The sequence below is a fragment of the Amphimedon queenslandica genome, unplaced genomic scaffold (genome assembly GCF_000090795.2).
Source record: "Amphimedon queenslandica unplaced genomic scaffold, v1.1 AMPQUscaffold_13433, whole genome shotgun sequence".
Taxonomy (NCBI): domain Eukaryota; kingdom Metazoa; phylum Porifera; class Demospongiae; order Haplosclerida; family Niphatidae; genus Amphimedon; species Amphimedon queenslandica.
In genome coordinates, this window is record NW_003546331.1 from 230807 (window position 1) to 245558 (window position 14752).

The 14752-nt window shown below is 38.1% G+C and overlaps 2 protein-coding genes, 1 long non-coding RNA gene, 1 other non-coding gene and 1 pseudogene across 5 annotated transcripts; 3 read left to right on the forward strand and 2 right to left on the reverse strand.

The window, feature by feature from the left end:
* Positions 1–11: 11 nt before the first annotated feature.
* Positions 12–82, reverse strand: Trnag-ccc (transfer RNA glycine (anticodon CCC)). Its single transcript has one exon. It is a non-coding gene; the product is annotated as a tRNA-Gly (tRNA).
* Positions 83–142: 60 nt separating this feature from the next.
* LOC100633512 (acetolactate synthase-like protein pseudogene) lies at positions 143–2346 on the forward strand (annotated as a pseudogene).
* Positions 2347–2966: 620 nt separating this feature from the next.
* Positions 2967–8368, reverse strand: LOC100633637 (uncharacterized). The gene is made up of 10 exons (XM_003386196.3): positions 8175–8368; positions 6569–7620; positions 6110–6234; positions 5514–5632; positions 5270–5411; positions 5043–5192; positions 4476–4601; positions 4365–4420; positions 3379–3866; positions 2967–3174 (listed from the first exon to the last, which is right to left on the reverse strand). The coding sequence occupies exons 2-10, from the start codon at positions 7608–7610 to the stop codon at positions 3086–3088; spliced, it is 2337 nt and encodes a 778-aa protein (XP_003386244.3). The 5' UTR covers positions 7611–7620; positions 8175–8368; the 3' UTR covers positions 2967–3085.
* A 56-nt stretch (positions 8369–8424) lies between these two features.
* Positions 8425–14746, forward strand: LOC100632243 (tryptophan--tRNA ligase, mitochondrial-like). 2 transcript variants are annotated; one of them, XM_019995832.1, is made up of 6 exons: positions 8425–8725; positions 8778–8858; positions 9099–9187; positions 9323–9450; positions 9840–10016; positions 14452–14746. In XM_019995832.1, the coding sequence occupies exons 1-6, from the start codon at positions 8465–8467 to the stop codon at positions 14577–14579; spliced, it is 864 nt and encodes a 287-aa protein (XP_019851391.1). In that variant the 5' UTR covers positions 8425–8464; the 3' UTR covers positions 14580–14746. The 2 variants fall into 2 exon arrangements, with proteins under 2 accessions (XP_019851391.1, XP_003386233.3); XM_003386185.3 differs by lacking the exon at positions 14452–14746 and having other exon boundaries at positions 8430–8725; positions 9840–10607.
* LOC109581575 (uncharacterized) lies at positions 13148–13738 on the forward strand. The gene is made up of 2 exons (XR_002184680.1): positions 13148–13558; positions 13631–13738. It is a non-coding gene; the product is annotated as an uncharacterized LOC109581575 (long non-coding RNA).
* Positions 14747–14752: the final 6 nt, after the last annotated feature.

Here is a 14752-nt window from a genome sequence, read left to right on the forward strand (position 1 = left end):
AAAAGAAAACATGCACTGCCCGGGAATCGAACCCGGGTCGCAAGAATGGGAATCTTGCATGATACCACTACACCAGCAGTGCACAATTGAGAAGCTGTGGAAGTAATCAATTTAATGTACTTCATTAGAAATTTGCATAGCTTAATGCCCATCCCACATCCTACAAGTGTGTATTTAAGGTGTTTCTTACCTTTCTACTGTTTTATCTGCTCGAGTCTCGTGGTCTCTCTCTTTCCTTCGAGTCCTTGGTAAAGTTGCTGCAGTTTGTTCCTCCCTCCAAATCAGAACAGTATGGAAATGATAACTAGCTGTATATCCACATGGCTGGGATTGGCTGGTGTCCTAATGACCCTCACCTTTACTGTACTTGCTGTGTTGGCCCACAGGTTGGGCATATTTGACCTTTTCTTTGCTTACATTGATGGTGAGTCTAAAAGCAATGGAGGTGAGCTGGTTGCAGCCACTCTCAAAGCCCACGGTGTCAAGTTCTTATTCACACTCTGTGGAGGGCACATATCACCAATCCTGGTAGCCAGTGAGAAACTGGGTATCAAAGTTATTGGAACACGTCACGAGGTCAACACTGTCTTTGCAGCTGATGCCGTCGCTCGTCTCTCTGGTGTGATAGGCGTGGCGTGCGTTACAGCAGGACCGGGTCTAACAAACACTGTCACTGCTGTTAAGAATGCTCAAATGGCCGAATCACCATTACTCCTCATAGGCGGAGCAGCTGCAGGTATATTGAAGGGACGCGGGGCTCTGCAGGATATCGATCAGATGGTCCTGTTCAAACCGTTGTGTAAGTTCTGTGCAACAGTGACTCGAGTTAGGGACATTGTACCGACTCTTAGGAAAGCAATAGCTGCAGCACAGTCGGGTACACCAGGACCAGTGTTTGTAGAGTTCCCTATTGATACTCTCTACTCTTACTCAATGGTGCATAAAGAGATACTCCCTCAGAAGAAACCCAGGACCTTGCCTCAGATCCTTACCTATTGGTATATGAAGGCGTATGTCGCTCGTGTGTTTGGTAATGCATGGGCTCCTAAAGAGATGTCACCACTGCCTATAGTGAGGCCATTCTGTGCTGATAGTGACGCTATGAAAGCAGCCGAATTGATTAAGAAATCCAAGAAACCTTTATTCCTTATTGGGAGCCAAACTGTCCTGCCACCTGTTAAAGCTGAAGACACTCGTGAGCATTTGGAGACCATTGGTATACCATGTTACCTTGGAGGAATGTCTCGTGGGCTACTGGGACGTAATGGACATCTCCATATAAGGCAAAGGAGACGTGATGCTCTTAAGGACTCTGACCTTGTTGTGCTGGTTGGATCAGTCTGTGATTTTAGGCTGAATTATGGACGTGTTTTCAATAGCAAGTGTGTCATTATTGCCGTCAATCGTAACAAGACTCAATTGTATCTCAATGCTGGTATGACCTGGAACCCAAACCTAGCTCTACAAGGTGACCCCGGTCACTTCATAAAACAGTTAGCATCGTATCTCAAGAACTATCAGTGCGACCGAGGCTGGGTTGACCTCCTCAAGTCAAGGGACCAAGAAAAGGAAGCAGACACTAAATCAAAGGCTGAGGAAATACCAGATGAGCATCTGAACCCTCTTAAAGTCCTACACATCACGGAGGAGGTTATGAGCCCTGATACTATACTGATAGCTGATGGAGGAGACTTTGTTGGTTCTGCCGCTTACATACTCCGTCCCCGTGGTCCCCTTACTTGGCTGGACCCTGGCCCGTTTGGCACTCTTGGAGTTGGAGGAGGGTTTGCATTAGGAGCTAAGCTATGCTGCCCTGACTCCGACATATGGATCATATATGGTGATGGATCCTGTGGGTACAGTATACCGGAATTTGACACATTCTCCCGTTTCAAGCTCCCAGTTATTGCTCTGGTTGGTAATGATGCCTGCTGGACTCAAATAGCTCGAGAGCAGGTCCCCATACTGGGCAGTGATACTGGCTGCATGCTGGAGTATTGCAACTATCACACTGTGGCTGAGGGTTTTGGTGGTCTGGGGTATGAGCTGGAGCGTGGAATGGATGATGAGGCCATCAGGAAGACACTCAGTGAGGCTCAGGATGTTTCTCGTAAGAGCAATAAGCCGGTCCTCATTAATTGCTTCATTGGAAAGACTGACTTTCGTAAAGGATCCATATCTGTGTAAAGGATGGGACAATTGTGATAAGAATATATTATTATTATTATTATGCTGCAATTATGATTATGATTATGATCTTTATTGTTATAGAAATTGATTTGTGATATGATGCATACACTTTTGGAGATTTTAATATTGCAGTTTTGGAAATGATTATTAGCATTATACTAATGAATACTTGGCTGCTACAGTAACTGGCAGTTTGCACTAAGAGGTGTTAACAAAATTAGTACACTTTTTCTAAAATTTAGTTGCCCACAATTGATCAAATAGGCCATTGTATGCATCAATAGGCTACAATAGGGTTACATGGATAGTCTTAGCTACATTACTCAAACACATCAAACAGACAATAAACCAACATTATGCTGATTGAGCTGATAGCTTTGCCTTCATACTACAAGTACAGGTTCATAGATGTACAGTTGTTGATTATAGGTTTACTCTTAATGTCTCAACAGGTGTACGTCTGTTATCAAGGGAGAACAACTGATTGGATTACAATTTGATGTTTATGCAACTCAACACACACTCAGGCACTGTAATGATAGTGACAAGTCGGAAGCTTTAGTTTTTCCAAAGATAATAACACCACGAGCAAACCCCATCTCACTAATGAATAATAAGTTATAACACAAGCCAATAACTTTCATTTGTTCACACATCACTTAAATATAATCATGGCATGGTTTTTCCTTACATAACTTGATGTAATGCTGGTAAACATAGGTGCATGACTTTCAAATATTAAATAATAATTCATTTTATTTGACTCTAAAAATTATTACAAGTGGTTGATATTGTTATAATCACATAGAAACACAATAATCAATAATAATAATAATAATAATAATGATGACAATAAATAATATTATTATAATAATGATGACAATAATAATTAATTTTATTTTTGCTTTTGTAATGTAACGAGTTGGAGTCGCTCGGCTTTCATTGCATCTTCATCTGATGATACGTGAAATGGAGATTTCATGTCTAATTTAAGAATAACGATAAAAGCTCATCCCGTAAGTATATGAATGAGTACATGCCCAAAACATGCAATAAAAGTTAAATCTATTTACATGTAGGTCTTATGCTGTGTAGACAAATTTTGAGCCAAATGATTATACACAATTATTTTTATGCATATATATATATATATATGTAGATATAGACGCTACATATCACCATTCTTACCTTTCTCCATTTCCTCTTCATCTGAAGTATCCATACTCATATGGAGTGTAGCAAAGTCTTGTCTCAACTGCCCAGCCTCAGTGAACATTCTATTCCTCACTCCGCCACTCTCTGCTATCGTGACGCGTAGTCTTGAAGAATCGGCCCAAGATGAATCAGTCCTTGGCATTGTAGTCCCTAATGAGCCAGGAGTTGACACATGTAGTGTGGACACACTTCGATTCTTTACAAGATTATACGATAATGTAGGAGGAGAGGGTGCAGCTCCTGCTGTCTGGTTGGGAGGACTACTGCCGGCGAAGGTACTCACTGGTCGTTGGTCCTGTCGTGGCTTGTACGTCTTCTCTTTAGTGTCTTTTAGTGTTTGAATGATGCCTATCCAGGATTGCATCTCCTCTTGAGTTGGAGCCGAGAGGTAATAGACACGGACGTCTTTCTTGTTGGGGCCTTCTTGACGATGAACTTCAAACATGTTAGGTTTAGCAGTTCTAAGAAAGAAGAGAGAGAATTTAAAATGGGAAGACGAGAGAGGGTAGGCTAGTCTAGGGATTACTATAACGGGCATGATAATACAAACTGGAAAGATAAACTGATTGGGATAGTATATTTAATGACAATAACTGTGGAAAGCATAGCTTTAACAACTAAACAAACCATTTATTTATAATATTGCATGTACATGCATGACCTATGCTACTTTTGAAGAAGTACAAAGGAGGAAGGGTGAACTGTGAATACAAGTACATGTACATGTATTTCAGCACAGCTGAGAGTGTAAGGATATATTGACAAAAAGAGCTAACTATAAATGCACTAGTCAATAAACAATAAAGCACAATTAAATTACAATATACATATATTGTAACGAAATGGGCCAGCTGCCAGATGTCAAACTCAATGGGCTGATCTATTGTTAGTAAACAATCACTCATCCTTCAACATTAACTACTACTGACAAAAATAAACTAATCCACAAAGCTACTTACTGTCCTTGGGCTATCTGTATTTTAGTAATGTCCTCCAATGGTAGTATACCTAAAGGCTATAAGAAGACGATAATATATAATACTCCCTTTTTCTCTTGATTAAAGGTATACCTGTTCTGTTTTGTAGTATGCTAGTGTGTGGGTGTCCAATACAAACATTCTCCTCCTCCAATTTTTCACTTTATGTCCTTGCTTGACAAGGAACCCTTGCTTATGTACATATCTATTATTGTCATCCTAGAAATACATAAATATATTATGTTCATTCATACAACATCACAACTTTAATTTAATTATCATTATTCAATTGCTACATACCAAGCATTATCATGATTAAGCTTTCTAAGGTATAATACATGTAATAAGTATTATTAGGTATTGCATAAATGGATGGTTTACAAGTCCAGCTAGAACAAAAACAACATTGGTCAGGTGTGTGTGTATTGGTATAAAAAGTAGAATATGCAATACAATGAAAGTAAAGCTATAATCTCAACAAATGCATACATGATGATACATACATACTATACATACTATACTCATTATCTTTAATCAAATTTCTATGGAAAATAGTAAAGATCACAAGATACTACAAATACTGTTTCTCTCTTAAAGTTATTCATTTGATGTGAATACAACAGATACTGTGCTGTGTAATATTATAGCTGCATCACGTACCAGTTCTAATAGTGCTTGTACATGTAATCCATCATTACCACCTCCTGGCTCAACCCCTATATCAATATCTATCGAATCAGTTGAAGTTAAATCTTTCTTGCTGCTCTGATTGCTCAGTGTAGGAGCAGTTGCTGATCGAAGCTGAACAATCTACAAAAGAGATAGGATGAGTCTGTACTCATTACCACGGTAGCTAATCAAATTTCATGGCAACAAGGTCAAAATACCTTTGTTCTTAGCCTCTGATTGTCAAGTGATAGCACTTTATTAGTTGTTGCCATTTCAGTGAGTCTTTGAACCAGGGACTCCTTCACCAGTCTGCCTTCATCCTCCAGCGAGGTCGACTTCTCTCTCAATTTGTTGCGTTCGCTATCATTTTAAAATGTATATTAAAAGTAAAATGGTATTATAATTATCATGTTAATATTTATTAAAGGTATGGTAGGAGGAGCATTGTGTGTGTGCCAGTACCTTTTCAAGTCTTTAAGCTCATCTCTCATCTCTGAGGCAAGCCTCAGCTCAGTTGTGGCTTGTTTTATGTCGGTTTTCAACAACTGGAGCTCAAAGTTTTTATGATCAAGATCACTTCCCTATACAATAACAACAGCTAATAGTACAGCCACGTTTGAGATTTTGAAACATGCAGGTGCTATTATTACCGGTACTATACTATTAATGGATATAAAAGGATGCTTTCTTATACATAAAAACAATGAGTTTGCGATAAACACTGACAGTTAGTGTTGATTATTGAATATCAATGTTTACCATTCTCTTGAGCAGTTTTCTTTACTGAGAAATGACTAACAGTCCCAGTGCATGAACAATGGACTACTCTCACCACAGAATTATATAATAATCAGCAGGGTATTGCTTGTAGGGGATACCCATTAGTAAAATATGCATAAAATGTGTGTGTAACCTGATACAAACATTCAAAATGTCACAACAAATAACATAGAGTGCCAACTGGTCAGCCATACATTGAATGCAGTGCATAAGTGGAAATAGCAGTGAAATTATAGCAATACTTAGAATAATGTTGTTCCTATACTTCCTTTGCTTACCATTTCGCTGATAGTCAGCCATAGTGCTTTGTTCTGCTCACTTAGCTCGTCAATCCTTGTCACAAATGATAGTCTCTCTTGCTCCATTAATGATATCTTCTCTAATAACTGCTGTGATTCATTACCTAATAATAATAATAATAATAATCATACTTAAAGCAATCTCACTCTCACTGTCTATCATTATCCTCAACTTTGCCTCACTCACTCCATACATCAAGATTTACTATACTTCTTCTAATCATTATTCAGTGTACATACCATGAAGTTATGTACACATTGATCAGACAAATACAATCCTACATAGGCAGATGCATTCAGTATACCTCACAATACAAGGTCCCAAGTGTAAATTGTTCAACTACCCCCAAATCAGACTATCAATATGCTAAAATGTTGTGCTTCACTTCTATCTCTCACTTTTTCCTTCCTCTCTCTCTCTCTCTCTCTCACTCTCACCTGTCAATCCTTTTCCCAAAGGTTGTACGAAATTAGAGTCTTCAATATCGGCAGATACTTTTCGTAACAGTGTCCCACCTCCAGCAAGAGATGTGACTGACTCCCGTGGCTCCTGTCTGCCTAGTACTGACATTAAATGACTACGAAACGGCAGCTGTATGCTACAAGTGCTGGTAGCAGAGCTGAGTACTCCTCTGCCGCTAGTACTGAGTATTGTATTAGTCTTAGTATTTGCTCCTCCAATGCTATGTTCATGACCGCTTCCCTCTAGCGTGAGTGATGCCAAAAACACAGAGTCTAGCTCGGTCTCTGAGTGGGTCCTACGCAGACCAGGTCCAGCCAATGACCCGTCATGATAGTGGCGCTCACTCCGCTGGGTATGAAGCTTGTACAGTAAGGTCTGGTGTAGCGGCCCGAGGTGCTTCCCCATGTAATCGAAATCATCTTTATCGGCCGACTGGCTGAAAGATGAAGAGTGGACCGTGTTCATTCTCTTCAGTAGTGGTCTTTCCTTCTTCCCTCCAAACAGATTACCATCAAAGCAAACATTAGCTGAGGTGATGCAGGTCTCTCTCGTCTCCTTTAGACATTTGTCCAGTTTTGATATTTGCTCCTCAATGTCCGAATAATCGAGACCTCTAGGGTACATCTGATCAACGACGGTACCAAGCTCCACGTTCTCTTTCCTCTTGGCAGCGATGGTCTCGGGATCAATGATATATATGTCTTCGACTGGCATGTGGATGTGATCGGGGATCTTCTCCTTCTTATGGCAAGCATCTTCAAGTGATATGAGATACTCGCGCGCTTGATCAAGCTGAGATATGATCCGGCTCAGACCTCTTAGTAACCTCTCGTTAGTTTCCTGAGCTCCAATCAGTGCCAGCTGGTTGTCTTGACATTGAGAGCAGGGACCCTCCGAAGACACAAAACTTATCGCTCCTGATCTCACTCGTGGTGATGGTGAGGATGATAATTTGGGACGATGATTGACGACATCTTGAGGCTCTATGATATCAAAACTATCAGTGCTGGACATCATGCCGGTAGTGCTGTGATAATAATGATAAAGAAAGAGAAAGTGCATGTTGATGATAATAATGATGCTATAATGCAAGTTATTGAAATATCAGTGCAAATTACTTGTTCCTAAGTAAATACGAAATTGTTTGTTTTAATGAAACACTAAGGAACAATAAACTAACAAATGATAGAGCGACCTTTAAATGAGAAATGACAGGTAAGGAATTTGAGTAATGGGAGGGAGGAAGAGGGAGAGAAGGATTAGGCAGTAAAAAATGAGACACAGAAATAAAGGCCAGTAACAATGGGGACTGAAAACACTGAATGAGTAACAACAATACTATCTATGAGGAGTCAATGATTACCAAAGAGCACAAGTTGTTGGTAAACAATGTATGAACAAGGCCCACTGGTACATGATGTAAACAACAAATCCTGTATGACTAACACCTGTCAGTGGGCTCACCACTCTACTAGCTAGAGTAAAATAATAGACTTTTGGACTAAAGCAGTGTCTTTATCAGACTCTACTAGTCATAATAACCCTGATAACACTAAAAAACATACACACATCACCACTTACTTGCCACTAGTTGACTATCTATCCGTTGTGTTCCTCGTTTTCTTTTGATAGAGACACAGAAAGAGAGAGCACTGGGGCTCTTCCCTCTCTCAGTAATCCTTAGATAAGAGTATGTTTAAAGGAGGAGGAGGAGGCACTAGTGAGAGGAGGAATAAGCCGATATGTGAATACTGGAATAGCTATAGCTGTATTGTGTGGGTGGGGCTGGCTGGACATGGATCCCGTGTCCTGAAGAATACGGAAACCACGTGGGTCAACTCCACTGGAGGTGTGGCTCAAATTAATTTATCATGGCTGGTGCACAGCGTGTGTTTTCTGGGATACAACCCTCTGGAGTGCCTCATTTAGGTAATTATATAGGAGCAATAAGGAACTGGGTCCAACTCCAGAAGACCTGTGGCAATAATGTCATGTACAGCATTGTTGATCTCCATGCATTGACTGTCCATCAGGCTCCATTGCTCCTTAAGAGGAACATCAAGAATATGACAGTCTGTCTGTTAGCTTGTGGCATAGACCCCAAACAAAGCATTGTGTTTCAGCAGAGTCAAGTCAGTCTTGCGTTGTCGCTAGGGGGTCCTGTATTATTGGTTTTGTGCATAGGTTCCAGAACATTGTGAATTAATGTGGTTGCTAAGCTGTCAGACACCAAACGGTTGGTTAAATAAAATGACACAATGGAAGGTATGACAACAACAGACTAATATTAAAATAGGATTTTTGGGCCTCACATTATATATTTACATGTAGTAACAACAGTCAATGAAATCATTATACATATTTTTGCTGTAAAGGAAATTTACAAGGGAAATAAATTCTTTTAAGTTTAGCTATTGTTTATCACAACATTTTTATGCATCCCAATCATATAATTCAGGGGAAGTTATTTATAACGTATTGTATAAATATTTGTAATTGTTGTAGTCAAAAGGAGCAACTGATAATAAGAGCTTTGTAAACATTGGATTATATGCTTATCCCATACTGATGGCTGCTGATATATTACTATACAAGTGAGCATGCACTACTGATAATTATTATGTAAATTGTAATTATTATGTATTGTAGTTATTATGTATAATTATTATGTATTGTAATTATTATGTATTATTTGTATACATCTCTCTTTCTCTCTTTCTTTTCTTTAGAGCTACTCATATTCCTGTTGGAGCTGATCAGTTGCAGCACTTGGAGCTAACATGTGACATAGCGCACACTTTCAATTCTCGTTATGGAGTAGAGTTCTTTCCAAAACCACAGCCATTACTCTCTGAAGGTAATGTTTAAGCTGCTTAAAAATTGGTCCAAATACCCTGTACTATTATAATTATAGTGCAGGGTATTTTGACCAAAAATGAAAAGGAGAAAAATCTCTATTTTTGTAATTTTTCCTTATACGTATACATGTTTTTATGTTGTGCATCAACTTTGAGCTGATTCTGATCCAGTTTTGATTTTTTACGAATTTTTAAAGTTGCTCAAAAATTAGGCCAAAGTTCCTGTACTATAGCACAGGGTCTTTTGCGAAATTTCATCAAAAATGACTAGGAGAGAATTCTCCATTATAATAATTTTTCTAATACATATACATGTTCATATGTTGTGTATTAACTTTGAGCTGATTCTGATTGAGTTTGAATTTTTTATTATCTTCTTTCACGTCAGGTAAAAACCAGAGGATAATGAGTTTGCGCAATCCGTTGCAAAAGATGAGCAAGTCAGACAACCAAGAAATGGCTCGTATAGACATCACGGACACACCAGATCAAGTACACAACAAAATACGCAAAGCAGTAACAGACTGTACATCAGCAGTAACGTTCGAACCCGAGGAAAGACCAGGAGTATCAAACCTAGTCTCCATGTACTCTGCACTCTCCGGTAAGACCACTGATGAAGTAGTGGAGGATTTCACTGGTAAAGAAACTGTCGAGCTCAAGGATGGTCTTACTCAAGTAATCATAAGTTACTTGAAGCCAATACAAGAGAAGATTATTGAATTAGAGGAAGATGAAGGGCATATTGAGCAGATATTAACAGATGGTGCTAGGAGAGCTCGTGAAAGGGCATCAGTCACTATCAGGGGAGCAAAGGAGCTATTAGGCATCAACTGACCAACTTCTCATAATTATTAATGTGTATTGGATCTATCTGATTGTATACACTAAAACGATTATTTTCAATTTCATTAAACCAATTATGTAATATATATATAATTGTTATTTTGATGTAAGTGTGCTATTGCATTCCAACACGGTCCCTCTGTATTCTATCATTGTACGTTTTTGACACTATATTCCACGCCTCCATGAATCGATCCACACAATTTGACAAACAAGTCTAAAGCAAATAAAAGTTATTATTTATGTTTTTTGTGAACTTGTGATGATCCATGTAAAGTCTATAATAGTGCAGTTTTTAACTAGTTGCTAATAATAATTATTATATGTAAATGTGTAATGATACTTTCCAGCAAACTGTACCCAAGAAGGAATGCATTCCAGTGAAATGCATTTATGGTTAAAGTAAACAGATTCTGTTGACTGGCCTTGTTCAGTTAAGTCATGTCATTAACTAAAAATGATGTATGTTGCCTATTCCTGGACCAATATTCTTTGTCATTAGTTGAAATGACAATAATAATTATTTGTAGTAAACGATAAGCTTAACATTCTCAACAATTAATTTTAATAATAATAATGAAAGAAAAATAGTGACAATAATAATAATAAAATAAAACAAAAACAGCACTATAAACTACAAAAGACAAATACAAAATTAATAATCAGTTGCTGCTACAATTCTTAATAATGTAAACAATTAATGTAAATTTGCAAAATCTGCTATACTTAAGTCTAGCTCTGCAACCTCATAAAAATGCAGCACATGTTTTCTAATTTTATCTCGTCCATCTCGTCCATAATTTCTAATATCATCAATTCATCTGGATGATCTGGTGTTTTGTTAAATTGAATATAATTACCCTCTTCAATTTTATCCCGAACATCTTCACGCTCGACATAATCCAAAAATAAATACTTCAATTGATGCTTCTTGCTACTGATAGCTAAAGCATTACCAAATGCCAAAGTCATTTTTTGTTCATATGAGCAGTCAAACCAGAGATGAGTGAGATTGGCATAAAGTGCTGGATCTACTGGTAGTTTGAGTTTGGCTGAATGACAATTAATATACAGAACTGAGAGTCTATGGCATTTCTGAAGTATGCTTTCAAGCCCTTCAATAATGTTTAACTTTACTGTAGCGGTTTCTCTATATAAAATATTGAGTTCCAGATATAAAAGAGACTCCAGATTCGAAATAATTGAAAGCAAATGTTGACTAATAAAATAATCCAACGCTTTAGTCACAGTAGTGTGGGGTGAGCTAGTGACAGTAAGACCTTTGAGTCTGGTAATTCTCTTAATATGACCAAGAGTCTTGATATGTTTGATAACACTTTCCTTGACTGACAGCTCTCTATCAGTTAGGACTCTTGATGAATGTTTACCATTGCAAGACTTGGGAGTAAGCGGTGAGAAAGAGCAACAGTTGACAGACAAATATTCCAAATATTTCATTCTTGACAAAAGATTCCAAAAGTTCTCCACATCAAACTTGATACCGCTATCTCTGGAACTAGTAGAGAAACAAGACACATCTAATCCTCTTAGTTTGAGGCAGTGTACAGATAACGGAACCATGTAAGCATCAAGACAATCTGATATAATACTTCTCTTCAAACTGACCTCCAATACGTTAGGGGTCTCCTTGACAATCATACGAAAGGACTCAAGTGATACGGCTACAGAAGAAAATTCAAGTACGGTAATGTTAACTCCATATTGACTGGTATAAACTGGCAGACCAGGGGTGACAGCTTCATCTTTAAAAACAGCATATCGTTGACTAACATCATCATTCATTGGTGTGATCATATCTCTCATTGTAATCATGAGCTTCCCATTAGCAGTCACAGCAACAGATTCAGAACTATTGGGGCCAATTTCGAATGAGTACACGGGTATATCATAAAAATCAAAGTTCAAAGGTCGGTGAAGCTTCGTATAAACTGCAAAATAAGCTGAATGAGTGATATTAGGAAGAGGCTGCTGTGTATTCCTGGACCAAGGTTCGTTCCACTCGATTGAAATCATAATAAATTTTTGCGGCAAACAGTTGTTCAACAGCCATCTCTTAAACAGTCTCTTGGGGTTGTCAGGCAAAATGTAAACTATGACAAGTTTCTTTAACTTTGAAAAGATTGGAAAATATTTCAAAATATGAGCTATCTCAGTGCGAATATATGTCAGGCTTAAGCACAGTAGATGAGGTAAACCTGAAAAGATCCTCTTCAAATCATTGAGAGTAATTTCAGACCCATAAAGATTCAAAGTATGAATATTGTTACATGTAACAATCATTTGTTGATATTTACTGAATGGTAGCTTTCCCTTTAAACTGAGCGACTGTACATGTGGGTGACAAATTTGTAAAGCTGATTTGATGAATGAAGCATTTGTCTCATGATATGCATCATCAATGAAAACGTTTCTCCACAAATGAGGATCAGAACATATGCTGTAAAGTCTTCGATTGACTAATCGAAGGGATATCTTATCTCTGAGTGGCAGCATCATGCATATCTCTTGTATTACCTCATTTGGTAGGGAATCAAACGGGTTTGCATATTCCTGATGATGATCCATCACAGATAAATTGATAAAAGGTTCTGGGTCCTCGGAATCAACATCAGAATCATAGTTAAAGACTTTCCTTCCTTTCGAGCAAGGTTCAGTAGTAGTGTCCATTGTAGTTACTTGGTTTTTGACTTCTCTTTAACTCACGAGGTTTCACGTGTTTGAGCATTGCGCATGCGCAATCATACGACCGGAAGTACTGTAATTATAGTTAAGCTACGTCATAGATATTAGCTGCATGCATGCATGCATAGATATAATACACAGACCGGGATTGGAAACAGATCACGTGAGCGCAACACTTATTAATGACCCATCCCTTGTTGTTAATAACTAGCAGCTGCTGCTAACATTTCAATGGCGAAAAAGTTTGAACCTGCGCAAAACTTTGTGGGACTAATGCTCCAACTGTAGGGGGTTAGGCAGTTCACTGATTACTTTAAAGCTACCAGCACATGTAGCTACAGCGGAACAGACTATTTTTGGTTGATTATTCTACCGAAAGGAGCAATAAAACCGGAAAATGTAAAATCGAGGTGTTGTACTTTGTGGGACTCGTTCTTTTGATCTCATCATCGGACAATAGGTTTGATACTTGCATATGATGAAGAAATCTTTCCACTAGTGGAATAGCATAGTTTAATGATTCTAGTTGTTTATAATCATGCTAAAATCAATTTAAAGGTAAATGTCACGAGATACACAACATGCAAGCTCTTTCCATTTACTATTCCATGATTTAAGTAATTTTTGTAGATGCAGAAGGTAGAGAGAGGTCATCATTAACTTCCACCAGCAGTTCAGCTTCTTCCGTGTTTTATGAGATGCAAGAGAGGCTGGAGAACACTGCACAAAAGAGAAAAAGTTCACCGATGGCCATTTTATTCATTAATAACTATTAATAAACTGTAATAATAACCATAGCAACGACAACACGGATCATGCACGGAATAAAATTAAAACGGGGAAGTTTCCAATCCCGGTCTGTGTATTAAATCTATGATGCATGCATGCTATCATTGCTATGCATAGATATTTTAGACTACGTAACCAGGATTGGAAGCTAGGTCACGTGATCCATTCAAACCAGTACAAACCGGCTGACACAGGGTCCGTGATTGGATTTTGGTGGGTGTGGTCAAAATATGGCTACTCATCGATGACGTTCAAAGGAAGACTGTATTTAAACCAATGTTGATTTTTTGATATTTTAATAATATTTCAATGCTTTAGTGTTTGTGTAACATGACTATAATGAAAAAAATAATGATACCATTGTTATTTTGCAAATATACTGTGATATTGTTCAAATTTCTGTTACTTGCAAATTTTCAAAACTTTTTGTACCTGTTGCTCCATTACACGGGTAAAAATAGACTAACAAGATCATTGGAAATGTTGCCACAATCATTGTGCATGGAACTGTCATAGTTTCATTTACTGATTTGCTATGTCAGAGGAGTAATATCTAAAGTACTGTTTCTGCAGAAACTACGGTACCAGTGACCACACCTATTTTTCAATATGGCGGACTTAAAGAAAGATCATAGTAACGTTCGAACCTGAAGAAAGACCAGGAGTATCAAACCTAGTCTCCATGTACTCTGCACTCTCCGGTAAGACCACTGATGAAGTAGTGGAGGATTTCACTGGTAAAGAAACTGTCGAGCTCAAGGATGGTCTTACTCAAGTAATCATGTCGTAGTTACTTGAAGCCGATACAAGAGAAGATTATTGAATTAGAGGAAGATGAAGGACATATCGAGCAGATATTAGCAGATGGTGCTAGGAGAGCTCATGAAAGAGTATCAGTCACTATCAGGGGAGCAAAGGAGCTATTAGGCCTCAACTGATCAACTTTTCATAATTATTATTGTG

Coding starts and splice junctions, on each gene's coding strand:
- LOC100633637 (XM_003386196.3), bottom strand. CDS start 7,610: ATGATGTCCAGCACTGATAGTTTTGATATCATAGAGCCTCAAGATGTC. Junction 5,412..5,513: donor GAGCTTAAAGACTTGAAAAG/GTACTGGCACAC, acceptor TTAAAATGATAG/CGAACGCAACAAATTGAGAG. Junction 3,867..4,364: donor ATACAGATAGCCCAAGGACA/GTAAGTAGCTTT, acceptor CTTCTTTCTTAG/AACTGCTAAACCTAACATGT.
- LOC100632243 (XM_003386185.3), top strand. CDS start 8,465: ATGGCTGGTGCACAGCGTGTGTTTTCTGGGATACAACCCTCTGGAGTG. Junction 8,726..8,777: donor TTGTGTTTCAGCAGAGTCAA/GTCAGTCTTGCG, acceptor TTTTGTGCATAG/GTTCCAGAACATTGTGAATT. Junction 9,188..9,322: donor GCTGATATATTACTATACAA/GTGAGCATGCAC, acceptor TCTTTTCTTTAG/AGCTACTCATATTCCTGTTG.